At 47.6% G+C, this 19,915-nt stretch overlaps 2 protein-coding genes across 3 annotated transcripts in view; both read right to left on the bottom strand.

Annotated features, from left to right (window-relative positions):
* Window positions 1–13,886, bottom strand: part of fgd1 (FYVE, RhoGEF and PH domain containing 1) — a 22,536-nt gene extending 8,650 nt beyond the window's left edge. The window contains exons 1-4 of one of the 2 annotated variants that reach the window (XM_069716614.1): window positions 12,270–13,886; window positions 584–886; window positions 301–499; window positions 1–212 (exon numbers count right to left, since the gene is read on the bottom strand). The exon at window positions 1–212 is cut by the window's left edge and continues 530 nt beyond it. In XM_069716614.1, coding sequence (XP_069572715.1) covers window positions 1–212; window positions 301–499; window positions 584–886; window positions 12,270–12,459 — 904 coding nt within the window. In that variant the 5' untranslated portion in view covers window positions 12,460–13,886. Of the gene's footprint in view, window positions 213–300; window positions 500–583; window positions 887–4,987; window positions 5,430–12,269 lie in introns of those variants that run through there. The other variant, XM_069716615.1, reaches the window with a different exon arrangement.
* Window positions 13,887–17,579: 3,693 nt separating this feature from the next.
* On the bottom strand, window positions 17,580–18,650 carry LOC138631534 (uncharacterized). The gene is made up of 3 exons (XM_069716537.1): window positions 18,385–18,650; window positions 18,034–18,207; window positions 17,580–17,952 (listed from the first exon to the last, which is right to left on the bottom strand). Exons 1-3 carry the CDS (start codon window positions 18,648–18,650, stop codon window positions 17,697–17,699), a joined length of 696 nt encoding a protein of 231 aa, XP_069572638.1. The 3' UTR covers window positions 17,580–17,696.
* Window positions 18,651–19,915: the final 1,265 nt, after the last annotated feature.

Consider the following 19,915-nt stretch of genomic DNA (forward strand, 5'->3'; position numbering starts at 1 on the left):
CGTCGTGGAGGTCACCCTCTGCTTCCTCACCTTCGCCCACCTGTGTGATGTCATCATGACCCGTGAGCTCAGAGGGCGTGTCCTCATCAGGCGGGGGAGGGGCAGGTGATGACGATGAGGGCGGTGACGAAGGTCTGGAGGAGGAGGAGGAGTCGGGGAGGCGGGGACACAGAGCGCCCCCGGTGATGTCGGGAACCACGATGATCTGCTCCCTGTAAACAAAACAACAACAAACATAATAAACAAACAATAACAGACGCGCGATGATATCACTCCTCCTTCTGACCAATCAGAACTCACCGCTCAAACTTCTCGATGAGCGACAGCACGCACGTCGGGGAGGCGGTGCCTTCGGCGCGGATGGGCGGAGTCCGCCCCCCCCGAGGGTCCGATGGGAGGGGCCTGCAGGGCGGCGGAGGGGGGAGCGGCTTTTCTGGAGCTCGGGGGCGTGTCCTCGACACCCCCGCCTGCTGCTGAAGGTGTGGGGGCTTTGGGGGCACTGTGGAGGGCGGAGTCACAGGTTAAGGTTTGTAATGACGTCATGAAAGTTCTTAGAAACAAGACGTGCTGATTGGACGTTCACCCTGAGGTTTCGGCCCCGGCAGCGGCGGCCTGCTCTTGCTCGGCGGCGTCGTAGTAACCGGGAGCTCCGGCGGGCCCGTGTCGTTCACCAGCAGCAGCCCGTTCGCAGAGCTGCGACGCTCTGCCGGCTCCGCCCCTCCCTCGAGGGAGGCGGGGCCCGATGTGGAGCAGCGGGGCCCCGGGTCGGAGCTCGGCTGCTGGGGGGCGTCAGCATCCAGCGTCTCCTGGTGCCCGCAAGGCGAGCAGGACGGCTCCAGAGACAGGCTCTTTGTCACCAAGCTGGGACTGGAGGAGGAGGAGGGACCTGAGGAGGAGGAGGAGGAGGAGTCAGACAGGCCACGCCCACATGGTGGCAAAATGAAAGCATTTCCTGTTGTGTTATATTAAGATTTCAGGTTGAAGGGGGAGCTATGATATTCAGTTTTTCTGCTGAGTCGCTGTTTCTTCTCCTCTCAGGTGATTGAATATTCATGAAGAAAAATATCGAACATGGACGACTGTCACGCCCTCTGACCCCTGACCTCTGACCTCAGCATCAGAACATTGATTGATGTAGAAAATCTGCATCGTAAAAAGGTCAAACTGTCAAAAAACAACATGAGAACCTGCAGACTCAATCAAAATGTCAGATATAAACAAGTTTTAATTTGTTTGTATTTTCAGTATTTTTAATGAGGGTTTTTATTATTTATTGAATATTTTAGCCTCATTTTTCACAAGTTTACATTTTTCTATAAGAAGATCTTTGATGTTTTAATGTTATCATGTTCTACCGTTTGCTTGCAGTAATCATTTGTTTTTTTGATGTTATTATGTGAATTATTTTATATATTTCCTGTTAATTTGCATGTTTCTGTATCTGAGGAACCGAAATGTGACGTAGTGCCTTTAAAATAAATAAAATGAATCAGTTGTATTAACGGCAACGAGAGCTGTGAGCATGAATGAAGTTAAATATAGAAGTGTGTGTGTGTGTGTGTGTGTGTGTGTGTGTGTGTGTGTGTGTGTGTGTGTGTGTGTGTGTGTGTGTGTGTGTGTGTGTGTGTGTGTGTGTGTGTGTGTGTGTGTGTGTGTGTGTGTGTGTGTGTGTGTGTGTTGGGAGGTCATGGGAAAACATCAACAGGCTGATGTGGAGCAGATGTTTGACTGTTTTTTTTATGAAGCTCAGCAGCCGCCGGCGTTGAAGCGACAGACTGGAAGTGATTCGTTTCAGCCGGAAACTCTCCAAACTACATTACCCACAATCCCCTGCACACCTGCAACACCAACACACCTTAAATCTGATGTTCATCACATCCTTGTCATTGATACGGTTCTAAGGGTTCTTAAAGATGTTCTACTTATCATGTTTTGATGGTTGTTCTGTAGTTCACTAGAACATCAGTCAGGTTGATGTGATCGGGTGTTCAGTCGGTGGCAGACAGACAGACAGGCAGGTGGGTCCATAAACAGATTAACGAGCTGATAGGTCCAATTTTTTTCAGCAGACATTTGATGTTTTTCAACATGAAAACACACAAACACACAAACAACAACAACAACAACAACAACGTTGTTCCTGCAGAAAGTTTTCCATGAAATTCAACTTCACAGAAAAATTCAGAGATTCTTTTTTTTTTTTCCTGACACTCAGCTGAAGGAATTTTTATGGGCTGCATCCTATCACAGCTCGGCCTGCAACTTCCTGTAATAATTTCAAATTAAAAGGCCACATCCTTCTTCCTTCCACAGAGAAACAAGACAACGGTTTTACCTCTGCATCCGGTCTTTGTGCTAAGCTAGGCTAACACAACCCCAACCTGCATCGAAAAACACCTGCTGACACACACACACACACACACACACACACACACACACACACACACACACACACACACACACACACACACACACACACACACACACACACACACACACACACACACACACACACACCCGACACACACACACACACACACACACACACACACACACACACACACACACACACACACACACACACACACACACACGACACACACCCGACACACACCAGACACACACACACACACACCCGACACACACCACACACACACACCCGACACACACACACACACACACGACACACACACACACACACACACACACACACACACACACACACACACACACACACACACACACACACCCACACACACACACCCGACACACACACCCACACACACACACACACACACACACACACACACACACACACACACACGACACACACACACACACACACACACACACACACACACACACACACACACGACACACACACCCGACACACACGACACACCGACACACACACGACACACACACACACACACACACACACACACACACACACACACACACACACACACACACACACACACACACACACACACACACCGACACACACACACCCGACACACACCCGACACACACACACACACACACCCGACACACACCCGACACACACACCCGACACACACACGACACACACCCGACACACACACACACACACACACCCGACACACACACACACACACACACACACACACACACACACACACACACACACACACACGACACACACCCGACACACACACGACACACACACACACACACACCCGACACACACACACACACACACACACACACACACACACACACACACACACACACACACACACACACCGACACACACCCGACACACACACCCGACACACACACACACACCCGACACACACACCCGACACACACCCGACACACACACACACACACACACACACACACACACACACACACACACACACACACACACACACACACACCCGACACACACACGACACACACACACACACACACACACACACACACACACACACACACACACACACCCGGACACACACACCCGACACACACACACACACACACACACCCACACACACACACACACACACACCCCACACACACACACACACACACACCCGACACACACACACACACACACACCCGATACACACACACACACACACCCGACACACACACACACACACACACCCGACACACACACACACACACACACACACACCCGACACACACACACACACACACACGACACACACACACACACACACACACACCCGATACACACCCGACACACACACATCTCAGACCAGAACAAGACCGTCTAAATCAAACTTCTACCTTTGTGAAGACGCTCGGTCACATGACACGTCCCCCAGAAACGCTGACCCAACTAAACCAGCTTCACACCTGAACCCCTCGACTAGACAGGAAGTCCAGGCAGGATGTCCAGACAGGAAGTCCTCACCGGGTCTGAAACTGGAACTGGACTTCACACAGATTTTGGAATAAAATTGACTACTTCCCGTCGCAACAGGAAACGACCAGGACGACCTCGGAGCATGCAGCCTGCAGGCTGAGGAGCGATGAAGCCCCCCCCCCCCCCCCCTCCCGCAAAACAGGTTTAAAGCCGGTACCACTGCGACGAAAGAGAATAAGGCAGGATGTTCGTCTCTGGTTCTGGAGGTTCTATTAACTGGTTCTGCTGGTTGACGTTCTCGACGCCCCCCTTTTAAAAGATGTCACAGGGTTCCTTTTTACTGGTTCTGAAACGGTTCTGGTGCTGGAATACAGAATTCAGCTGCTCCATCTGCAGTGTGTGTGTGTGTGTGTGTGTGTGTGTGTGTGTGTGTGTGTGTGTGTGTGTGTGTGTGGAGGGGGTGTGTCCGTCTGTCTGCAGAGACGAACCCAACACACAAGAACCCGTCCTGATATTCAGACACATCCGATCGACACCGATGGATCAGAGTCCATCGATGAAATCACGCACGCGCGCGGATCGGCTGCTGTCCGTCTGATGTTCCTGCTGATGGCAGATATCGATCGGATTGACATCTGTCGGATCATTAGACAGCCATTGGCAGCAGCAGAGGTCACGTGAACGCCGATGTTCCAGCTGACGTGAGATCCCCCCCCCCACACACACACACACACACATCTGGCAGACGCAGTAATATCGCGCAGCCATACTAGCCTACATTCACTGCGGCGAGATGTCGGTCAGTGTGTGCGCGTGCGCGGCAAGCCTGGTGAGCAGCGGGCGCGCGTATGTCATTCCAAAAATCCCTCTTCCCGCCCCCCCCCCCCCCCGCCCCCCCACGCCCCCATCCCCTTCTCCATCACCGGGATTCATTCTGCTCAATCTTAATATTTCTGCTCAAACAAATTTTAAATGTAAAAATAAACGCGCTGGTGGTGAAACGAGGCTGCAGCTGCTGTGCGTGTGTCGCGCGCGCCCGTGTGTGTGTGTGTGTGTATGCACGCGGTGCAGATGTCGGTGGGGGGGGGGTAACGTGCGGCGGAGACTCACCCCTGGTCAGGCTGCTTCTGTCCATGTACATCGCGCAGCAGAACACAAATCCGGTCATTAAAGAAAATGTTGGTGCGGGGAGAGAGCGGCTCTCCCGGTCCACAGCAGGAGAAAGAAACCGGGTCACACACACACACACACACACACACACGCGCGCGCGCGCACACACACACACACACACACACACACACACACACACACACACACACACACACACAGACAGACAGACAGACAGACAGGCAGCAGGCAGGCAGGCACGAGCCGGACCGGTTCGGACCCCCGCAGACACACACACACACACACGGACGGTCCGGACCGACAGCAGACCGACCGGCTGCTGCTGCTGCTGCTGCTTCAGGACGGATAAGTAGGTTAGATCCGCTCGGTTTGACTCGGAGGGCTGCCCGGTGTGTGAGCGGCGGGCGGCGGCAGAGAGGGGAGGGGGGATGAGAACGAGAGAGAGAGATGCTCCCTCTCTCTCTCCTCCATTTTGGTTTCCTTGACAACAAATTAGGAGGCGGCGGAGCTGTGTGTGTGTGTGGGGGGGGGGGGCTACAGAGAGTGGAGGTGACAGTAATAAAAAAATGTGTGAATTCATCAGAATACGGTGTGATTGATCACCATCCGGGAAACACAACCTGCAGAGATAAGAAGTCAGAACCCGGTTCAGATCCAGATCCGGTTTCTATATTGGATCCGGATTCATAAAAAAAAAAAGAAGTCTGGACTGTAAAAAAACAAAAACAACAACAAACAAACACGTGAAATGAAATCAGATCCAAATCACATCTGGAAACAATCTGGAACAACATCTGTAGGAAATCGCTTTTTTAGACATGTTTAGGACGAGTTCTGGACTTGGACTTTGATCGGTTCTGAGTTTGTTTCAGATGCAGTCATAGACTGGTATCGAACCCGGCTTTGGACGTAGTTCAGAAAATGGTCTTTGGTTTGGTTTCAGACTGGATCAGAGTTGGTTCTGGACTCGGTTTTGGACTGGTGTTGGAGATAGTGCAAAACTGGGTTTTGGTTTGGTTTCAGTCTCGAGGTTTTGGACCGTATTTGGAGAATCTTGGAGAACTTGTATACAGTTTGTTCTTCTGTGGATTTAGTCCGACTCGGCGTCTTCTGTCACTTCATGTCGTCCCAGACGGATCCGTGATGCTGAGAGTTGGACTCTGGTTTTGGACCTAGTTTTAGGACCAGTTTCTGACTTGTTCAGAACTTGTTCTGGCTTTGGTTTTAGACTGGATTTTGTCCTGGACTGGTTCTGGATCGTATGTTAAATCTGGAGCACCTCAGGGCTCAACCTTCGATCACTGATTGTTTCTAACTGACAGAAAGGTAAATTCATGATTAATGTACATTAATGTTTGCATATATTTTCTTATTACTGATCCAAAAAACATTCAGATCCTCCGAAGTGAAACAATTAGTTGATTAATTGATGATTTATTTTTTGGCTCATTTTTCGAACACAGAATCTCTCAAATCTTTTCTTTCCACCGGCAGATTGTTTGACTTCAAACTGCTGGTTTTCAGCGTTCAGACGTCTCGCGGCTCCTTCAGGAGACACGAAAGACTTCAGACGCCTTTTAAACGTCTGCAGGACACCTGGAAACACTGAAGTGGAAAACCAGCAGAGTTCAGAATGAAGACAACAACAGGTCGAACTACACTGTTAAAAAACAAGAAAACACAGAAAAAACTCAAATTTTCAAGGCAAAAAAATTTCAGTAGCCTTTTGAGTTTTAATCTAATTTAACTAAACAGAGACACATTCTATTTCTTCTGTTCATTTACTGAATGTTAAAGTCACATGTTGCTCAATTATTTATTTTATCTTTCAAGTTCTTTCTGTTATTGAATTTATGATGATTGTTTTTCACTTGTTGGAGTTTCTTTTCTTTGTTTTTAAAAAAAAAAATGTACTGGGACCATAACTACTTGGTGAAATTACACTCAAGTAAAATATATTAAATATAACTCAGATCTGTTTCCAAATGAGCTCAGATTTATTTTCTGGGGAAAATTTATCTGAAAATGTATCTTTTTTTTTTTTTTTTTTATAACTCTACTGCAATGCATGCTGGGAAATGTAGGCAAATAAGCCAACCGTTTCCAGGTCTGAAAAATGGTCCCGATCCAGAAGTGTCTTAAAGCTGCAATACCAGCGAGTGCCACTAGAGGTCGGCTCCAAAAAGCCTCCGGCTCCATAGACTCCCATTCAACTTCTCTCATCAAATCCAAAGTGAATAAAATGTGTCCATCAGTTATCTCGGTGTTGTTAGCTAAAGTCACTCCTTCTTCTTAGTTTTCTGGAGGTCCATCTGAAAATAATCCCGGGACGTAGCATCGTCATGGTTTCCAATCAGATCAGTCAGATCCACCGCTGGCTCCTCCTTATAAAGGATAAACATAAAAATATGCTTCTTAAACCACAGAGGGACGTGGAGGACAGGAAATGGTCCCCCAAAAGGGCTGCACATGAGAAAACCAGCGTCTCTCTTCTACTCACATCCTGCTAAACATAAACACATCTTCCACAGGGAAAACAAGGATTAAATTTTTTTTTTTTTTTTTTTTTTATTTTTTTTTATTAAATTAGTCTGTCATGCTCCTCAGGCTGCTCACTGTAGTAAAACAAGCGCTCCTGAGCACAACACTGCAGAGACACAAAGTTAATTTCAACTCCACCCCACAGCTGGGTCACCACATGATAAAAAGAAACATCCCTGTTACTGTGCTGCTGAAACAGATGAACAGACAGGGTGATCAAAACAAACACACCCCTCAGGCCTCCCCGGTATCTGAGCTTGAAACAAACACACCCACATCGGTGTTATATAAAACAAACACGCCCCGGGAGCTGTAAAACGATGGAGGAAGAGAGTTTCGACTGTTGATCAACAAATCAAACACCCTTGGGTTACATGCGCCAGGAGGCAGTTAAACTCCACCCGTCTGTGGAGGGATGAGGCATAAAACGGCGCTGTCTCGTGTGGCGGAAAAAAAAACGCACCCCAAACACAGACACAGTAAACACACACATACCCTCTTATTCATCTGGCAGGGGAGGAGATAAAAACTACAGGCTGACCTCTGACCTCTGACCTCCCCTCCCCCGCAGCTACAGTGAGCGACCCAGTGACCTACAGAGAGCTGAGCTCGTCCGTTCGTCCCCCCGGGGACACGTGAGTGGAGGGAGGACGCTTCGGATGTCTCCGCTCAGACTTCAGCTGTTAGTCGTCCAGAACTCAGAACAGATTCAGGAAGCAGCTGACACATGTTTATTTCTATTTTCTTTAGTGGGGGGTTGTTTAACCATTTATGGAACAGCTGGGAGTGAAGCGGCAGACAGGAAGTGAGGAGGGAGGGGAAGTATGAAATGTAACACAGGTCTATGACAGGTCTTGCTGAATCTTCTTTTCTAATGAATGAGGGATTATTTTCAGATGGACCTCCAGAAAACTAAGAAGAAGGAGTGACTTTAGCTAACAACACCGAGATAACTGATGGACACATTTTATTCACTTTGGATTTGATGAGAGAAGTTGAATGGGAGTCTATGGAGCCGGAGGCTTTTTGGAGACGACCTCTAGTGGCACTCGCTGGTATTGCAGCTGAAGACACTTCTGGATCAGAACCATTTTACAGACCTGAAGCTACGAACACTTTTATATCCAGTCTGTGACCTCACATCTGTTGTACTGTATATCTGTGTGTAAACTGTGTCTGTATGGTGTTAAATAATAAAAAAGAAAATCGACAAAATACGACAAAATCAAGAGCAGAAAATGTCGTAAGAACGACCGTAGAAATGATGATGATTTGGACAAAAAAGTAGAAACACTAGAAACTGTAAAACATGAGTAGCAACGAGAGTAGAAACTCCATCAGCAGTAGGACCGTCCATCTGTCAGTACGTGATGAGCCAACACACACATGTTTGTCTTTCTATCAGCATGAGGACCTTGAGTCTCGTGATGAATTACCAGGACTCTGAACACTGAACGTAAACGTCTGGACCCTCAAACATCAACTTCAAAAGTCCGTCCCGAACCCAGAAGTCCTCACTCTCCACAAACGTCATCACAAGGTCTCAAACTTGACGTCGGTCCCCGCAAAGATAGGCGTACCAGCACGCGCACACACACACACCTCGAGGTTTATCGTTCCTGGTTCAGCAGCTGAATCTGTCGTCTATTTTTAACCCCCAGCTCTTCATTCATATCTGCTCATATCTGTCAGTGCTGCATGGCATGCTGGGTAAGAGGATGGGAAGAGGGGGGGAGGAGGGGGTTCGTAACATTTGAACTCCCTCACACCACTCTTAACAAACAGATATACAGGAGGCGGAGCTTCAGACAGAAGCCATGTGTCATAGTTTCCCCTTTTGCTTACCGTCTTTATGCTAGGCTAGGCTAACCACGTCCTGACTCCAAGTTCTGTGCTTGGACCCGGTTCTGAAGGCTGGTTCTGATTTGGGTGACGATACCAGACTGGTAAATACTCAAGAGGCTTGATATCGTCTGGAAAACACGACGTGTTTTATGAACGTTACGAATCCTCCAGTTCAGATTCTGTCCGTCACCATCTTTGCCAGTCGGAGCAGGAAGTGACCATATTTGGATGAGGTAGAAGGGAGGAGCTAAGCGGTGGATCTGACCGATCTGATTGGAAACCATGACGATACTACGTCCCGCCCACCGATAGCTGTAACCTGACTGCACCACAGACCTGTCAATCAAACAGACACGCCCCCAAAAACAGGTCTTCTTGAATCTTCTTTTCTAATGAATGAGGGATTATTTTCAGATGGACCTCCAGAAAACTAATAAGAAGGAGTGACTTTAGCTAACAACACCGAGATAACTGATGGACACATTTTATTCACTTTGGATTTGATGAGAGAAGTTGAATGGGAATCTATGGAGCCGGAGGCTTTTTGGAGCCGACCTCTAGTGGCACTCGCTGGTATTGCAGCTGAAGGCCTAATTTTTCAGAACTGGAAGCTATGAACTCTTATATATACTCAGCATAAATATCTAATCTGGTCTGGAAACATTTGATTAGCTTCTTCTCAATATTAACCTCATTTCAGAGCTTGTTTTGATCATTGCAGGTTGTAAATAAACTATAAATCCCGCAATTACGAGTCGGTGAGGAACAGAAACCGTCTGCTCTGTCAAAAAATTGAAATATGTTCATCCTGTTCCCGTCCTTTCACAATAAAAGCACCAAAACAGCTGCAACTCTGTTCTTCCAATTGAATTTTCTCGTTTCTAAGAATCCGACTTCACAAAGTGTCAGAAACACGATGTCTCTCTCTCTCTGCCTCGCTGTCTGCGGTTTCCTGCCTCGCTCGCTCAAACCGCAACTCACCGTGTTGACTAATGGACTGCATCCGTCACACAGAGATCAGAGTCGCATCAACAAACGCTCCATTGTTCTTTTTAAAGCTTTAAAAATCACTCACATCTGATTTATCTGATCTGAAAGAATTTAAGTGAAAATTCACTTTCAACTTTTGACAAGCACAGATCGAGTAATTTATCGATTAATGAATGCAAAAGCCACAAATTTGTATTGTGTTGACATAATGCAATCGTTGAGACTGAAACCCGGTTCTGAGGGTCTCGTCCAGACCCGACATCATGTCCTCACAAAGATAGATAAACAAACACAAACACAAACACACACACACACACACACTGAGCCACTGTGTTTGTGTTCGTATCATTGGCTTAATCTGCGGCGGCATCACATGACGGTTCTCAACCATCGATTCTAAACATGGAAACATCATGTGACCTGCGTGACCTCGAGAGAGAGAGAGAGAGAGAGAGATCGAATTAGAGTCGCTCTAATGTAATGAAGTGTGTCTCTGACCTTCAGCCACAAACCTCCAAAGACCCAAAGACCTGAACCTGAACCTGATTCTTTCCTCTCTATAACTCACGTCTCACCGTCACATCTCATTAACTTCATGCTTTTTCTCTCCCATAGTTTTATTGTTTTTTATTTTTCTGCCTCTCATTCAGTTCCCTCAGAGGCAGAAGCTCCGCCCACCTCTCAGCCTGCTTCTTTCCGGTTGGGGTTTCTTCCCGTTAAAAGAGAGTTTTTCCCTCCTAGTTTGTGTGGGTATTGTTGACTTGTACGGTTTGTCTGTATAATGTTTGTACTTTAATGTATTAAAGTGCCATGAAATAACCTGTGTTGTGATTTGGGTGCGATATAAATCAAATTAAATTGAATTAAATTGAACCCGAACCACTCTGGTTCTGTTTCAGTGAATCCACTTGTTTTGAGTTTTAGGGTGAAAAACAAGACGTCATGCTGAGTTTTCAAACAATCAGTCAATACAATAGCTTGAAGTGATGAAGAAGATCATCATCATCATCATCATCATCATCAGCCGTTGGACAGATGACAGCGTCGGTCTCAGACTGAACGTCGAGCTGCAACGAAGACATTCAACCGTTTCTTGCCTTCGTCCACAGTGACGATAAACAAAAGAACCAGTTTCATTACGTTCGACAGGAAAAGGAGTTTTTATGTTTCGGACTTCTGAGGTCGACGTTCCGTTAAAATGTTCATGAAACTGTTTCAACATCAGCAACAAACTTAAAGACGAAAAAGACGAAAGAAGAAGCAGAGATGAACCTTTTTAATGTCGTTCATTTGGTGGAATGAAAAACGTCTGTTTAAGAATGTCCGGATTTTTTTTCACTGAGCAACAACAGCGATAGCATGCGAAGAGACGCATCAGGATGCAACGCAATGTGACAGAGGGAGACGCAACTCAGACAGAATGCCACGCAACTCAAAGAATGCGACGCAACTCAAAGAATGGGACGCAACTCAGACAGAATAAGATGCAACTCAGACAGAATAAGATGCAACTCAAAGAATACGACACAACTCAAAGAATTAGACGCAACTCAAACATAATGCAACGCAACTCAAAGAATAAGACGCAACTCAGACAGAATTAGACGCAACTCAGACAGAATTAGATGCAACTCAAACATAATGCAACGCAACTCAAAGAGGGCGACGCAACTCAAAGGATGCCATGCAACTCAGACAGAATGCGACAACTCAAAGAATGAGACACAACTCAAAGAATTAGACGCAACTCAGACAGAATGCGATTTCCAATGGAAGGCGTCCAGGAGGCTCCTCATCAGATTCATACCAACTCTGAACCAGGTCCAAATAAAACCAGCTGTTAGCCCCGCCCCCAGAAAGAAGTGTTCAAAGGCTGCAGTGCACTCACCTGTCCTGCGGGTGGCGCTGCTGCCGCTGTGTGGAGGTGTTGTGTTGAGGTGGTAGGAGAACCTCTTGGTGCTGAACTGACTGGAGAAGGATGTGGGAGGAGGAGGAGGAGGAGGAAGAGGAGGGGGAGGGGGAGGAAGAGGGGGGAGGCCGAACCCGAGCAGGGCGCTGCGAGGTCGGTTCAGCTGCATGCCGACACCTGCGCGGGTACGTTATTCCACACCTATTCGCAGGTCAGAGGTCAGCGTTTATTGTCTGCGGTCATTCAGTTCATTCTCATGTTAAAAACAGACTCTTATTTTGAAAGGTTCACAGAGATCCACACAGATACAGAAGTCAGCATCACTTTTCTGCTTCACTTTAGTCTCCATTCAGAAAAATAAACTCCAGCTGAGGCTCTCCGGTGGTTTAGTCTGCTGGTCCGGTCTCCGGTGGTTTAGTCTGCTGGTCCGGTCTCCGGTGGTTTAGTCTGCTGGTCCGATCTCCGGTGGTTTAGTCTGCTGGTCCGGTCTCCGGTGGTTTAGTCTGCTGGTCCGGTCTCCGGTGATTTAGTCTGCTGGTCCGGTCTCCGGTGGTTTAATCTGCTGGTCCGGTCTCCGGTGGTTTAGTCTGCTGGTCCGGTCTCCGGTGGTTTAGTCTGCTGGTCCGGTCTCCGGTGGTTTAGTCTGCTGGTCCGGTCTCCGGTGATTTAGTCTGCTGGTCCGGTCTCCGGTGGTTTAGTCTGCTGGTCCGGTCTCCGGTGGTTTAGTCTGCTGGTCCGGTCTCCGGTGGTTTAGTCTGCTGGTCCGGTCTCTGGTGGTTTAGTCTGCTGGTCCGGTCTGCGGTGGATTGATCTCAGGCAGTTCAGTCTTCAGTTTCTGGAGATTTGGTCTCTAGCAGTCTCTAATGATCTCTAGCGATCTCTTGTGATCTCTGGTGATCTCTGGCGGTTCAGTCTTTGGCGGTTCGGTCTCTGATCGTCTCTGGTGGTCTTTGGCAGTTCGGTCTTTGGCGGTTTGATCTCTGGTGGTCTCTAGTGGTCTCTGGCAGTCTCTGGCGATCTGGTCTTTGGCAGTTCGGTCTTTGGCGGTTTGATCTCTCGTGGTCTCTAGTTGTCTCTCGTGGTCTCTAGTTGTCTCTAGTTGTCTCTCGTGGTCTCTAGTTGTCTCTAGTTGTCTCTGGCGGTTCGGTCTCCGGTTGAGGCCATGCGGAGGTCAGAAGTGTGTCCCCCCCTTCATCATCCTCCTCCTCTCTCTCCCATCTCTTCCTCTCCTCTCTTCCCGTCACTCCTTCAGGAATCCCAACGTTCCGAATCTCCTCGTCTCCATCTCCACGTCACGTAACCACGGAAACAATCACAGGAGTTCCTACCGGGCCGCTCGGATCGGAGTAAAAAAAAACAACTGGAGAATAAAACTTCTGAGTCCTGAAATCCACCACGTCGTCTGCAGAATGTGCCGACTCAGCTCTCCTCCTGCAGGAGCGCCTCCACTTTTCCAGACTTCTCCTCCTCCTCCTCCTACTGCTGCTGCTCCTCTTCAACTCCCTCCAAGGAGTTTTCCTCTTTCATTCCAGCTCCAGTTTATCCAAACACACACAAGGTCGGTCGGTTGGTCGGTCTTTGCTCAGCAGCTCCGGGCTTTTGTGTGAAAGTTTGATCTGCGCTGCAGACCGACACCACAACTCCTCCTCCTCCTCCTCCTCCTCCTCCAGACATCTGATCCAGACTGGCTCCCCTCCTCCCTCTCCTCTCCTCTCTGCGGTCTGTTTCTCATTTTCTCTCTTTCTGTTTTTTCTTTTTTTTTAAAGCTGAAATTCGAAGCAAAAGGAAAACTGGAGAAAAATTCCAGCAGGATTTTTTTTTTTTAATTATTATTATTTTTCCTGTTTTCTCTGAGTCTCGGCTCCACTGCGTCTCCTCCTCGTGACTCCTCCGGAACATTAAAGTGAAGTTTCAGAACAAAGTGAGCGGAGTCTGTCAGCCAGCAGGGGGCTCCACCCTCCTCCTGAGCTGAGAGTCTGGAATCATAACAACGATCACGTTTCAGACCAACAAGAAGTCCAAAAACGTTTCCTCCAGCTGAGCTCGTCACCAATGCTGCCCCCTGCTGGTTTCATAAGGACACAATGTCCTGCCAAAACTTAAACAAGAAACATCTTTTGTGGTTGGAAAATGTAAAACATGATAAATAAACTACCCCTCAAGAAGATGGAAACAAATAACAGCATGTCTGACCGCTGCTACGCCGGTACCGGCCAGAAGGTGGCGATAATGCGACTCCCCAGTTCTCGTTCAAGGGGACTTGCGTTTACAACAAGCAGCAGCTGCAGACTTCATGTAAAAGAGTTCGTAGCTTCAGGTCTGTAAAATGGTTCTGATCCAGAAGTGTCTTCAGCTGCAATACCAGCGAGTGCCACTAGAGGTCGGCTCCAAAAAGCCTCCGGCTCCATAGACTCCCATTCAACTTCTCTCATCAAATCCAAAGTGAATAAAATGTGTCCATCAGTTATCTCGGTGTTGTTAGCTAAAGTCACTCCTTCTTATTAGTTTTCTGGAGGTCCATCTGAAAATAATCCCTCATTCATTAGAAAAGAAGATTCAAGAAGACCTGTTTTTGGGGGCGTGTCTGTTTGATTGACAGGTCTGTGGTGCAGTCAGGTTACAGCTATCGGTGGGCGGGACGTAGTATCGTCAGGTTTCCAATCAGAACGGTCAGATCCACCGCTGGCTCCTCCCTCTGGCTCATCCAAATATGGTCACTTCCTGCTCCAAACTAGTAGTGATGTCACTGTCGGTTTGTGAGCTGCCAGATTATCATCCGTCACTGTCTTGGTTGTTTGGAGCCAGAAGTGACCATATTTGGATGTGCTGGGGGAGGAGCTAGGAGACACTATGCCCCGCCCAACTATACAGGAAACCTGACTGCCTTACAGCCCTGTCAATCAAACCAGACACAATTGATTTGAAGTATTTTTATCTCCGTTTTGTTTCGCTGCCTCAAACTGAACAGACTGAAGGATTTCCGACAGCTGCTGCCGACGTCCAGCAGGGGGCAGTGACAAACACCTGAACAACAGTTCAACACGAATTTTAAAATCTAAAACTGTTTTATTGACATTTCGAAAAATTTAAAAACGAGTTTCCAACAGAAGATGATAAACGTTGAACTTTCCTTCAGCGATGAAGACGGTGAGTCTCCGAGCGTCGGCTCCTCAGGCTGTAACGAGGCTGAACACAGAAAGAAGAGACACGAGAGCAAAGGTCAAAGGTCATGCAGAGGAAAAATCTGTTCAGTACAAATCCTTCAGATTTCCGATCAGAGCCGAAGACTTAAAAAAAAAAGACAAAGTATTAACGAAAAGCTCCGAAACCACCAGGAGGCGCCTGAGAGCAAAAACTATTTCTGAAACGTATTCATAACAAAACATGAAAATGTCCAGAAATAACAAAATGTCAAATAAATAAAATTAAAATGAAGAAATGTAAAAAAAAGTGTCTGAAATTATTTCAAAAAAATTTATAAAAAAAAAAATATCAAGTAACAAAAGAAATGTAAAAAAAAAAAAAAAAAATTCACCAGCAAATATTCAAAAGGTCTACAAAATGTCTGAATCAATATAAAGAGCCGCAAAAATATCTAAAATGTTTTTCTGATTTTTATCATGAATTCTGACAAATTTATGTGAAATGATTGATTGATGTTGAAATGAAAACATATTGATAACGGATCAATAACCGAATCAGAACCCACCTGTTTGTCCTCCACCAGGATGCTGTAGACCAGAGGGGAGGAGGTGGAGGTGGTGTGGGAGGGGGGGCGAGGGCGCCTGTCCGGACTCTGCACTGAGGCATTGTGGGAAATGTTTCTCGAACCTGCAGAGCGAACACTCGGTTAAAACACGAAGAGAACGAGGCTGCGGCTTCACATCCGCTGCTGCTTGTTAACGAGACTCACCTGTGTCCGAGAGGTGAGACAGGTGTGAGCTGTTTGTGGGCGGAGCCTCCTCCTCCTCTTCTTCTCTTCTGTCCTCCTTCCTCCTCAGCGCCTCCTCTCTTCTCCTGCTCACTGATCTCTGAAAGTCACGTGACAGGTCGCAGCAATCACAAGTCTGCAGCTCCAGCGCGACTCACCTGCGTGACGTTCAGGTGAACTCCGTCGTTCTCACCTTCACAGGAAGCCGAACGTCCTCCGTCGTCTTCCGCCGCTCCGCTAAACTCTCTGCAGACAGAAACCGGATCGGATCATCGGCCCAGCTCTTCGCTCACCTGTCCGGAGCTCTCGGCAGCTTCCCTGAACTTCCCCTTCCTCCTCACCTGCGTGCTGCAGCGCCTCCTGCAGGCTCCTCTGCGTCTCTCTAAGCTGCTGCAGCACCTGGAGACTCTGCTGGACCGGATCTCGGTACCGCACGCACACCAGCAGCAGAACGCACACGCCGACGCACACCGTGACCCGCCGTAACACGCACACCAACACGGAGAGGCGCTCCTGAACACGGAACACGCAGAGAGACCTCGTGACGTACGACAGGTGAGTCTCGGGTGAGTCTCTCGGGTGAGTCTCAGGTGAGTCTCAGGTGAGTCTCAGGTGAGCATACTGACCATGTGTTGGTGTTCTGGATGATCAGAGCTCATCACAAACTGGTAGATCTTCCTCTCCAGGTAGAAATTCAAACACACCAAACTCAACAACACCAACCTACACACACACACACACACACACACGTTTTAATTACACGTAAAAACAACAAACAAGTGAACTCCAGTCACCTCCACCTCACCTGGGGGAGTTACCTGGCTCTGGGTGGAGGTGGGAGGAGTTACCTGGCTCTGGGTGGAGGTGGGAGGAGTTACCTGGCTCTGGGTGGAAGTGGGAGGGGTTACCTGGCTCTGGGTGGAAGTGGGAGGAGTTACCTGGCCCTGGAGGAGCGCTGGGTGGAGGTGATAAGGAAGGAGGTGCAGAGAGCAGCGGCATTGTAGCAGCAGGAGCTCAGGCTGTGAGCCTCCATCAGCAGGAAGCTCTGCAGGAAGGAAACTCTGTTGAAGAGCTCGGACAGCGCCACCTGCTGCTCCCTGGAGACGCTGCTGAGCTCCGAGAACACCGACCTCAGGCCTGAGAGGGCGACGGGTGGAGAGAGGGAAGCGACACCGTCACTGAGCCGTCCGGTTGAAGCAGCACTGACTGACTGCTGCCACCAGGGGGCAGAAACTCTCAGAGGAATGACTGTGTTTTACCTGCAGTAAGTCTTTTAGGCTGTTTATAAATGTGTTTTACCCTGTGTTGAGTCTCTCAGGTTGTGATAGTGTTGTTTTTTTTTTTTACCCTGTGTGGAGTCTCTCAGGTTGTGATAGTGTTGTTTTTTTTACCCTGTGTTGAGTCTCTCAGGTTGTGATAGTGTTGTTTTTTTTACCCTGTGTTGAGTCTCTCAGGTTGTGATAGTGTTGTTTTTTTTACCCTGTGTTGAGTCTCTCAGGTTGTGATAGTGTTTTTTTTTTTTTTTTACCCTGTGTTGAGTCTCTCAGGTTGTGATAGTGTTGTTTTTTGTTACCCTGTGTTGAGTCTCTCAGGGTGACTCTCAGCTCCTCTCCATTGGTCAGGATCTCCTGTTGAGCCTGTAAGGCAGCGCTCTGGGCCTCAATCAGTTCCTCAGCCATCTTTCTGGTAGACTGAAGCTGCTCAGCTACACCTGCTGAGCTCTCCGTCAGCCTGACACACACACACACACCTGTTTGTTTACCTGTACGTGTGCCAGCTCACCTGTAGGTGAGGTCACCTGTGCCAGCTCACCTGTGCATGCTGCTTTCAGCTCGGCTCTGCCAGGCTTCAGACTGCAGGAAGTGGCAGATGGAGTGAGTGTGTGTGAAGAACTCTGTGTAGGTGTTAAAGGCCACCACGTCCATGGCACTCGTACACCTGCTGACCTCTGACCCCTCAGGGCATGATGGGAAATCCCTGCCTGAGCTGTCAAACGGGGAGATGCTAATTTAGATGGAACAGGTGAGACTCTTTTTCATTTATATTTTTATATACATACAGAAACAGTAAAATAACTTCCATCTGGTTTAACTTCATTTACTTCCTGTTCTGTTTCTTTTCCCTCCACGTGCGCTGTAGTTGGTGAACAGCTGGATGTTTTACCTGCTCAGGTGACAGTGAGCGAACCGCAGCGCGATCAGGCTCTGGCCCTCTGATGTCATGTCCTTGCAGCGCGTGTCCAGGAGCTCCAGAGCTCGCGACCAGCACTCTCCGTAACGCGGCTGAGTTGCGAGGCTGCGCACGCGCCTCAGCTGCGTCCTGCCCCGCTCAGGGTCCGGAGGGGGTCCGGAACCGGTGGAGGGTCCGAGCAGCATCGAACCGCTCAGCAGCAGCATCAGCGGAAGCACAGCGGCCGCACGAGCTGCCATCTTCACCTGGAGCCGCTCAGCCAACCAGAGGGCCGTTTTTTTGTTTTTTTAAAACCTGGTCAGAGGTCACGTGACGTCACGTTTCTTCGTTTTGATGAATGTTTCATTTATTTGACAAAATACAACTCGTTTATTTAATGTCTCGCCAAAAGCAACAATTATTTTTTTATGATTATTTTGATGTTGCTGATGTGTGTGAACGTCCATTTCTACAGGTGAAAAAAGGAAATTAATGATTAAATTAAAAAATATGAACGTCAGATTTATTAGATAACCTTGACGGCTAACTTTATGAACCCTGTTTGTCACATGTTCTCCTTCTTCTCTTCTGTCAGCTCATTTTAACTAAATTATTGACCCTACCTTAAAGCCTGAGCAGGTTGCTATAGAAACAACTGTGATGGAGAGGCGGAGCTTTAACTGACGGGGAACGAAGTATCAGAAGTAAACGGACACCTGTCAACTGCAGTGAATCTTTGTTTTAATGTTGGTTCATGACCAACGTGTCAATGAAGAGGAGACCTTGCAGTCTGTGGTTGTCATGGTGACGTCCTTCTGCGCTTCATTGGATGATTGTGAGAAAACAATGGAGCATTTTTTAGGAAGGAACCTTTTGATTGGCTGATTTTATGAGACAAACATGACGGAGGAAGTTCGTTTTTTTGTTTATGATTGACTCTGATGCAGCTGTGTGACGGTGTTTTTGTGGATCAACCGAAAACAAACAAATAAATAATTAACCAACCAACCATCTGAGCAAACAATCAACCAACCGACCAAACACACAAACAAACAAACAAACAAAACAACAACTACCTACCTAAACAACAAACAAACAACTAACCAAACAAACAACTAACCAAACAAACAAATAACTAACCAAACAAACAACTGACTAAACAAACAACTAACTAAACAAACAAATAACTAACCAAACAAACAACTAACCAAACAAACAAATAACTAGCCAAACAAACAACTGACTAAACAAACAACTAACTAAACAAACAAATAACTAACTAAACAAACAAACAAACAAAGGACCCTGTTTCTGACTTCATTTGCTGATTTTCTTTATTTAAATCTCTTGTAATCTGATCTCAGGCTTCAGGTTGGGTTTTCAGGTTTTCTGGTGTCGGTCGTGATTCTCCATCCTCGGGTCACAATCTGAGGTCGGAGGTTTCTCGGCCCGGTCGGGGCTCCAGTTTGGAATTTGAGGTTTCCCTCTTTGTTTTTGTTTTTTTTCCTCGATACGAGACGGCAGA

The sequence above is a fragment of the Brachyistius frenatus genome, unplaced genomic scaffold (genome assembly GCF_029030835.1).
Source record: "Brachyistius frenatus isolate BFR_SWC_R1_liver_20210118 unplaced genomic scaffold, ASM2903083v1 Contig_159, whole genome shotgun sequence".
Classification (NCBI taxonomy): domain Eukaryota; kingdom Metazoa; phylum Chordata; class Actinopteri; family Embiotocidae; genus Brachyistius; species Brachyistius frenatus.

Excerpts from the sequence above, each read along its gene's own strand:
- LOC138631534 (XM_069716537.1), bottom strand. The coding sequence starts at position 18,650 with ATGGCAGCTCGTGCGGCCGCTGTGCTTCCGCTGATGCTGCTGCTGAGC. Across the intron at positions 18,208-18,384 it reads GCTCACTGTCACCTGAGCAG|CTCAGGCAGGGATTTCCCAT; the intron begins GTAAAACATCCA and ends CCCGTTTGACAG. Across the intron at positions 17,953-18,033 it reads GCTGAAAGCAGCATGCACAG|GCTGACGGAGAGCTCAGCAG; the intron begins GTGAGCTGGCAC and ends TGTGTGTGTCAG.